The sequence below is a fragment of the Ochotona princeps genome, chromosome 29 (assembly GCF_030435755.1).
Source record: "Ochotona princeps isolate mOchPri1 chromosome 29, mOchPri1.hap1, whole genome shotgun sequence".
Taxonomy (NCBI): Eukaryota; Metazoa; Chordata; class Mammalia; order Lagomorpha; family Ochotonidae; genus Ochotona; species Ochotona princeps.
Window position 1 is genome coordinate 12743547 of NC_080860.1, and position 9304 is coordinate 12752850.

The window sequence follows — 9304 nt, forward strand, 5'->3', positions numbered from 1 at the left end:
GGCAGATTTACAGAGAGGACAGGTCTTCCATCTGCTGGTTCACTTCCCAAATGGCCACAACAGCCAGAGCTGAGCTGAGCTGAAGCCAGGAGCCAGAAGTTTCTTGTGGAGCTCCCACATGGGAGCAAGGACCCAAGGACTTGAACCATCCTCTACTGCTTTCCCAGCCATTAGCAGCAAGATGGATCAGAAGTGGAACAGCTAGAATATGAACTGGTGCCAATATGGGATGCTGGAACCGGCAGGCAGAGGACCAGTCGGCTGGTTCTCAACGCCTGTTGTCCCTGTCGCTCTGCACTAAACCTCTTTATACAAAAAGATTACCCCCGTCTTACTTTAGCTTGAAATTTCATATGGAATACATAATACAGTTGGAATGAAGCTGTAAACTGGGTTTTGGATTAGTATGTGGAACAACAGTATTGCAAAGTTGTTTTAGAAAGCTGGAATGTTGAGCTGGCTAATGGAATAGTAAGTCATGAGGTTTATGGGCTTGGCTTGTGTTCACCATTTTCTTTTAAAATCCTCAAGCAGTGGTCTCCTCCCCCATAGTAGCACACTTGGTGCCTTGTTCAGGTGAGGGGGGAGTGTGCACTTCCGTGACTGCTGTTGGTGCCCTGCCCCCCAGTTTCTTACCCACCACCCCAGCCTTGGTCACTCCACTTGCATTTGTTTTCATACCCTTGGCCAGCACCCTCGCATAGCAAGCTAAGCTTCGACTTAGTGCACTGGTATCCCATATGGGTGCCAGTTCGAGGCCCGGCTGCTCCATTTCTGATCCAGCTCCCTGCTTATGGCCTGGTAAAAGCAGTGGAGGACGGCTCAAAGTCTTTGGGCCCCTGCACCCACGTGAGAGACCCGGTAGAAGTGGCTGGCTTCTCGCTTTGGATCCGATTGGTTCAGTTCTGGCTGTTGTGGCCATTTGGGGAGTGAACAGTGAATGGAAGATCTTTCCCTCTCTCTCCTCTCTCTAACTTCACCTTTCAAATAAAAATTTTAATAAGCAAATAAATAAATTTCCACTTCACTGTGCTCCCTTGGGAGACTAGCTCAGATTCATTCGCTCTCACACAACTGCACTGTAAACATTTGGGAATAAATACTAGGAGCAACAGAATGTAAGGTTTCATTTTCTTTTTTTATTGTAAGGTTTCATATTAATTGACAATTTTCTCACAAGCACAGAGCACAACATTTCAATGGCTCAGTGGCATTAGCTTACAAACAAGATCCTGAAGTCAAACACAATACAGCACATGAGTTATTTCACATTAAGTGTGGGTTGCTAAATCAGTGTGCTGTGCTTACATGGAGCACAAGATGCACAACTCGCTTTAGTAGCAAAGAAATTTAAACCTAGCACTCTTAAATACTGACAACCACTTGACAGGCATGAAAATAATAAGGGGAAGAAAAAAAAATCCAGTTAACCAACAGTGCAAACTAATAGCAGCATTTTCAAAGTTGTGTAAACACAACGCCAGCCTGCACAGGGGACATGCACTCTTGGGAGCTGAGCCCTCCCCGCCACTTTGGGCCCAGAGATGCCACTGAACGCCCTAAGTGCCCAAGCAGAGAAAGCTGCCTCCAGCTGCAGGCCATGGCTGCAGAGGCTTAGGTGCAGGCCAAGGCAGATCAGTGTTTCAGAAGAGTTTTTTTCTCTGCTAGGTCAACTAGCAACCCCTGCTGTCCAGGCCAAAGGTGCGCCCCCTACCGGCCTCCCTGACGTGACCCTGACTGTAGGGGCGTCGGGGGGGGGGGGGGGGGGATGAGTCAGCAGGGATCACGCTGCTTTCTGATGGGGTGTAGATCTACAGGATGCGGGGAAAGGCACTGGCAGCCGTGCGGCTCTGAAGCAGGGATTGCATCCACTCGACACGTCGTCTTCTCGCTGTCATATCGAACCTTAGCGGTTAGTACTGTGCAGGGCGCTTCCACTGACCCTTGGAGCTAGCTGCAGGCTCACTTCATAACAGTGATTACAAGAAGTACTGAGAAGCAGCCTCATGGCCCGTTATCTGCATCACAGTGTTATGGGGGAAGGGAAACAAAACAAACAAACATCACTAGGTGAGGTTTCTCCAAATCCTTTAGCATTCACTAACTGTCCACACCAGAGGTCACCAGCGAGGTCTGATTCCAACTTCTCCACTGGCCCTTGAGCAACACCACATGGGCTGTTCCCAGAGGCAGTCACCGGCGCCGGATGGGCTTGTAGACGCAAAACGCCATGAGGATAATGGCCACCAGCAGGACGCTGAAAATGGTCCCCAACAGCACTGCAAAGGGTAAACAGGTTACTTGCTGACAGCAGCCCCGGGGTTCTCTCACTCCTTGACGGAAACGCGCCAAAAGCCCCATGAGGCCGGGCACAGGGTCAGGTGCCAGGCATACAGTGGTGAGTGGGCCCTTTCTCTCTTGAGGAGTCTCCAATCTGCCGCAGGAAGGCAAGCAGTAGCACCTCTCATAGCTTAGCAGGCCCTGAAGAAAGCAAGGGAGGGAGGGGCCCCAGGCCCCAGGCCCCAGGCCCCAGGCGGGGAGCCCTGCAGCCAGAACAGGAACAGAGACCATACACCTAGGCAGCAAGGGGCCAGGGCAGAAACATGGGTTCTCCAAGGTCAAGGAGAAGCCCCAGGAAGGTGACAGGAACAGATATAGCCAGGATGAAGACCCCTCTGGCTGCAGGGTGGACTACTTCCACACAGGGTGCGGGAAGAGATGCAGGAACCCAAGCGTGTCTATATACATCACAGTCTTCCAGTCCACTGGAGTCTTTGACTAAGGGCCCTGTGGCCAGAGAAGCCAAGCACTCGCTCGGTTCACAGCTTTTTACATTGTTGAGAGCCAATCTCATGTGGAGACGCTTCAAAGTGCTCAGCTAGGAAACAGGACCTACACTGCAGTGGGTGCCCTGGCGGCGGGATAGGACGAGTGAGTGTCTGGACTTCACCGCCTGGCTCACACAACAGCGGCAAGTGATGTGGTCAAGCGACTGCACACTGACTATGTGTTTAAGTGTCTGGTCCTGGCTCAATGCCTGCCTGCACCAACTGGAGCCTTCTTAGATGCTCCCCGAGTTGCATTTTCTGTGTCTATCCATTGGAACAAACAAAACCCACTGTACTAGGGTTTCCTGGGGCTCACACAGAGGCGTGATCACCTTCGATAAAGACCCCACCGTGCTGGCCATACAACAACCACATGATCAACGGCTGCCGTTACAACCCCGACAGGTGGCAGAATACAATGGCCCAAAATTCGGGGTATTGGTCTGAAGGTCTGGCCTCCTGTGTGCTTAGGAAAGCTGCTCTGCGTCCTTTTATGTAAAAATGGAGACAGACTGCCTGCTGCCCAGGAATGCTAGAGTGGTGTTTCTCCAGCTTTTCCATCTCTAGCCTGTCCCACACTTGCATGTGACTTAACCATGCATTCCCCTCCACCTGCAAAGCATGCAGTGCCTGGACAGCGAGTTCAGGTCTCTAATTTGCTTGGATATTGCAATGATGCCAAGCTGCTGAATTTCAGGACACTTCCGCTGACGGTAGCTACCTCTGTGGAAAGCAGAATCACACATCCACATAACTGAAAAAGTGGGCAAATGATCTGATTACACATTTCTTAACAGAAACACAAATGGCCAACCCCAAAATATGCAGGCGCTCCATTATCATCCTTAGCTGTCACAGAAACCGAACACCACAATGAATGATCACTTACCACAGAACAGCTGCGACAGAAAAGACATATTAAAAAAAAAAATACATGCTGCTAGAGACTGGAGAAAAAGGGAACTCCATTTTCCACGCACTTCAATAGTTCCCCTGCAAAGTGGGTGTGTCCTCAGAGGTCCGCCCCTGACGTCTCGATACCCACAAACCATCCAACGCCCCCCAAGTTCCTAAGATGGTGCTAAACCACGGTTACCGTTATTACTGCGAGCACGGTCCCTTGCAAGCACATGAACAACCAAAGACAGCGCGGGTTAGGATCGAGCTTGTAGCCCAGCCTGGGGCAGCCAGCACCGAGGGAGAAGCATGGTGGGCGCCCTAGGCCTTCGCCGAATCCCAGTGCTTATCGCGGACTTCCATGAACCTCCCCCCGCCATGGCTACCCCTGTCCACCCAATGCCAGGTCAGCTCACCGAGGTTCTGCCCGCGCAGCACCGCATACGGCCGGCTCCCCTCTGACGTTTCCACGGGGTTTGGGGCCACCGCCTGCCCCAGCAGCAGGTTGCACAGGAGGACGCAGAGCCGCCACGACCCGGGAGACATCATCTCGCCCAGTCTGCAGGACCTAAAGAGAGAACTTCCGCCGCAAGTCCCGCCCATGTCCCCACCCGCACACCGCCTTCCGGGAGGCGGTGCCTCGGTAACTCTAAGCTCCCGCCAGAGTTCCGCCCTCACTCTGGGTTCCTCCAGCAGAGTGTTCCTTCTGGGGTCGGAACCTTCCATGCAGCGTTCCGACGCGGGGACAGCTTCCCACGGAGATGAGCGTTCCGCTGTGAGCCCATCCAGGGTGTAGAGAAATCCCTAGCCTGAGGCTACCATCGTTTTTGTTTTGTGTCACGAACCGAATCGGGGCATTTTCTTATTACATCTTCGCCGCAAGCATGAGAAGAGACCCAGTGTTCCCATTTATACAAATGCTCCGCTCTTCAGAGAGCCCTCCCTTGAGCATCATTCTCTGAAATTCTCCCTTTCCTCCTTCCATAGACACACTCATTCGTGTCCCTTTGTCCAACTTCCTAAGCTCATCATCATTTACTATACACATTTAACGGACAATTTGTCGTTTTCTGCATGCCAGCCTTCCATCTTAGGAACTGCAGTCCACGAGTGCATTTGTTCCTTGTCAGCTCTATATAATGAGACCCCAAAACCATGAGATTCTGATGGAAAATGTCTTCGTTTATCAGGAAAACATCACATGGTTGCAAACTCCCCCCACCCCAGCCCACATGTAACTTACAGCCTAGTTAGAAGGACAGTCAACAAGCAATCACAAAGAGAATTGTATAGCTCAAAATTGAGGTAGGCAGCCAGGCCTTGAGGTGCAGCCCCTGTTTTTGTATCAGAGCCCCTGAATGTTGTGGTTCTGATCTAGCTCCCTGCTGGTGTGCCTGGGAGAGCAGAAGTTGGCCTAAGTACTTGGATCGCTGCCACCCACATGGGAGACCCGGATGGAGTTCCCAGCTCTTTAGCTTGATCCAGCCCTGGCTGTTGCAGGATCTTGGGGGGAGTGAACCAGCAGATGGAATAGTCTTTGCCTTTCTGTCACTCTGCTCATCTAGAATCTACCTCCTCGTTTCTGGGACTCAGTGACGCTGAACGCCGGGGACCCCCCAACCCCACTCAGAACCTGGACTCTGCCTTCTCCTCTGCTCCCGTTTGATTCTGCATAGAGGGAGATGACACAGTGTTTATCTCTGGGTTCCGCTTGTGGCACTTAGCCTGTCGTTGTTCGTTTGAATGTTGTTTTTTAGGAATGTCCAGACTGTCTTCCATAATGGCTGCAGCCATGGCACTTCTGCTTGAGACAAACACTGCCTGCTGCGGCAGGGGGATCGGGGACCGGAGGGGAGATGGGTTCCACTCAAGAGAACCGTCGGCTGCACCGTGGCAGAGTGGGCCTGGGTCCTGAACGGAGTGAAAACTTTGCCCTGTTCTCTGTGTTCACACACATACACACACACACACACACAAACACACTGTCACACAGCCACCCACACACACATTCACAAACATACAGCCACTCACACACCAAACCTCCCTACACACATGTTCACAAACACACAGGCAAAAGCACTTTGTGCTGAATATATGCTTGATATCCTTATCCTTTAGGAAAACACACAATCCATTTGGTCAACTACAAAACTTTATTTAATCCATCATTTCCATAACACAGTCAGTGGAACTCAACAGAAATTTAAAAACATGATTGCAAAATGATCTGAGGTTACAGGATTTATTCTCTAACAAACAAAACAGAAACCCCAAACAGGTAGAGCCTGACAATATCACTTATCAGAATACAACCTGAGGACTCTGCTGAGACCAGCCATGGCGGTGAGAAGGTCTGTCTGCTTCTGCTGGGACCTTGCTCAGCCTTTGCACCAGGCAGCAAGTCCCAAGACAGGACTACCATGTGTTTCTGGCTTGGGGCCTCTCTCACCGGCCTGGTTAATAGCATCAGGGCTGAAAGCCACAATGGTGGAGAGCATCAGAAACCCCAGTGGTGGCCGCCACAGCTGGGCCAGGACCCAGGTGGCTCCCCAACCTTCTCCGTGGTGGGAGGGAGGTGGCATGGCCAGGTCCTTGCTTTGGAATTTCTGCATGTGGGGGTTCATCTACAGAACAGCTCACGGAGCTCCAGCTCCATGACTTTGGAAACCAGCTGTGCCAGCTGCCTGATGCACCTGGCTTCCGCCTGGCCCAGCCTATTACTTGGGGAGTAAGCTGGCAGATGATAGATCTGTTTGTGCCCATACGCATGCGCGTGTGTGTGTTATTCTGCTTTTCAAATAAATACATCTTTAAATAGAAAGGACCCCAGTAGATAATTGCCTACGTTGCCTTGTACCTAGGCAAGTATTACACTGCTGGGAGAAAAGTAGCCAGGAGCTGGTGAGCATTCTGGGCCTGGTCAATGCCAAATTTGTGTTTAACTAAACTAGCATGCCAGCATAATTGCTTGTTATTATTTTTTAAGATATGTGGGGAAGATGGACAATGCTGGGCCAGGACATGCACTCTTGGCTCCCAGGTGAGGGGGCAGGTTACAGATAAATCCAGGGAGGTCTGGGAATGCATTGGTGTGGGAGCCGCTGAAGGCACGTTTGTCAGGGGAGGAATGATTTCTGAGGTCTTCCATGAATTGGGCCACTGCACTCAGGTAGATGAAGAAGCCTAGACGGAGTGGTTTAAAAGGGTGAAATTGGAGGGCATGTCTGGTTCAGGCCAAGGGACCCACCCATGCGGTAGAACTGGGCTGGGCTAATAGCATCATGTGCTGTCCACTGGTACACACAAAAGCTGGGGCTGAGGGGATGCCTGACTGGGCTAGGCTGTAGTATACCTGCCCACAAGGGTCAGAGAGCGGTGGGCCATGTATGGCTGGGCCACAGCACTCGCCAGAACACAAAAGAACCAGATCTGGGGAAAGATTCTATAAGAGACATTGTGGGTTCACCTCTGTGAGATTGCAACACCTGCTGATTTGTGGGGAAGAGCTGAGCCAGGCTGGACCACAGAACTCACCTGACAGGAACCCACCTGACACTCATGGGAGCTAGGACTGAGAGAAGGTGGAGCAGGGCCTGTCTGTGGTACCTGCCAGCACATACAAAGGCTGGGACTGAAGGCAGACCATGCCAAACAGGGCCGCAGCACGTGCCAGTGTATGTGAGGTCTGGGGCTGGGAGCAGGCCTGGTAGAGGAATTTGGGGAACTCCCCTACTAGGTCTTAGCTTCTGTTGGGGAGCACAAGTGCTGGGACTAGTGGGGGGCAGGTCAGGCAAGGCTGCAGCACTTGTCAATGTCTATGTGGGCTGGGTCTGGGGAGAGGCTGGATTGCGTGAGGCTGCAGCACTTGCTGGCATGCATGAGAACCAAGAGGAGGTGCAAGGCCAGGTTGGGTTGGACTGAAATACTCACCAGTTCACATGAGGACTAGAGCTGGAAGTGGGCCAGAATGGGTTAGGCTGCTGCATCCACTAATGAGAGCTGGACTGAGGGTGGGCTGGGCTAAGCCAGGCTGTAGCACTTGCGGGCAAATGCCGACACTAGGGGTAGGCCACATGCATGGTCCAGGGAACCTTAGAGACTCCCCTGCTGGGCTGCTGCTTCCAATGGTGAGCATAAGAGTGGGGTCGGGGATAGGTCATTCTCAGCAGAGCTGCTGTACCCTTCTTAGAGCATTTGGGCTGGGTCTGCGAGTGAGCCAGGCTGGGCTAGGATGCTGTACTTGCTGATATGAAAGCCAGAATGGGTGCAGGCCAGTAGAACTAGGTTGCAGCACCAGTTTACAGGTGCCAGAACTGAATGTGAGTCATGTCAGGCTGGATGGCAATACCCACTGACAGGCACAAGGTCCTGAGGCTGGGAACTTGCCTGGCAGGGGAACTGTGGGCACACCCTGTTGGGCTATGTTCACCACTGGTGAACACAGGAACCAGGACTGGGGGCAAGCCAGGCTCAGCAGAGCAGCAGTGCCTGTCATGTTGCGTGTGGACCAGGTGTAGAAGCAAATTGGATGAACTAAGCCACAGCAACCATGGGTATGCACAAGAGCTGGATGGGATATGGGATGGGCCAGGCTAGGTTGCAGCAGACTGGCATGCCCAGGAACCAAGGCTGGGGGGCAGGTCTAGTTATTGGGGTTATTGAGGGTTGTCCTGACTAGGCTGTGATAGCATAATGGTGTACATGAGAACTAGGTTAGTCATGGGCTGGCTAGGCTGGACAGCAGCACCTGTTGGTTCATGTTGAGATATGGGGCTGGGCAGAAGCTATCAAGCAGCTGCATCCACCAGTATATGAGTTTCCTGGTACAGGTGACAGCCACCACATGACCCTGCACTGGCTGATGCATGCAAAAATCTGAGGTTACCCCAGATGAGGTTTCTTTGGGAACTCCCAAACTGGCCCACTGGACTCAGAACCCAACCACTGGGAAAATCACTGGATGTGTGGTCCAACCTTGGAGTGCATGCAATTGGGACTGGGCCTCCTCAGTTGCTGATACCTGTGCAATGGACAGCATGCCGGATTCACATGGCAGACATGATAGCCAGCTCATCTAGGCTGGCAGGGGACATCAACTGTCTTGTCAGAGGATGGAAGCTTTGCCACATGTTCCTGGGATTTTCTCATTCCTGGAGCCATAAAACCAACAACTTCTCAAAACCATCATTCAGTGATTTCACTGAAGTAACTCCCTTGGAACACTCTTCCCCACACATTTCATCAAATAATTATCTCCCATCCCTGGTTGGTAATATAATTTGACAAAGAGGAGCAACCTCTTCTCTTCCCCTGTAGACACAGGAGGAAAAAAAAATAAACTGAGACATTTGTCCCACCCACCTTCTTCCATATCTGACCTTTCTGACCTTGGTCAGCAGCCCATAAGGGTGTGCAGACCTAACTATGTAAACAATATTAAAAATAAAATGTAAATAAAAATATCGAGGAAAATCTTCCCATTGAAATAATATTTATGCAATTACAGTAAGTGAAATAAGCCAGATACAGAAAGATAGGGTACAAAGTATCAGTAATGCAGAATGAATGAATTCTGGTGC

The 9304-nt window shown here is 51.4% G+C and overlaps 1 protein-coding gene across 1 annotated transcript; it reads right to left on the reverse strand.

Moving 5' to 3' along the window:
* Window positions 1-1808: 1808 nt before the first annotated feature.
* On the reverse strand, window positions 1809-4315 carry C29H12orf76 (chromosome 29 C12orf76 homolog). The gene is made up of 2 exons (XM_058656554.1): window positions 4142-4315; window positions 1809-2279 (listed from the first exon to the last, which is right to left on the reverse strand). Exons 1-2 carry the CDS (start codon window positions 4272-4274, stop codon window positions 2194-2196), a joined length of 219 nt encoding a protein of 72 aa, XP_058512537.1. The 5' UTR covers window positions 4275-4315; the 3' UTR covers window positions 1809-2193.
* Between the last annotated feature and the right edge of the window lie 4989 nt (window positions 4316-9304).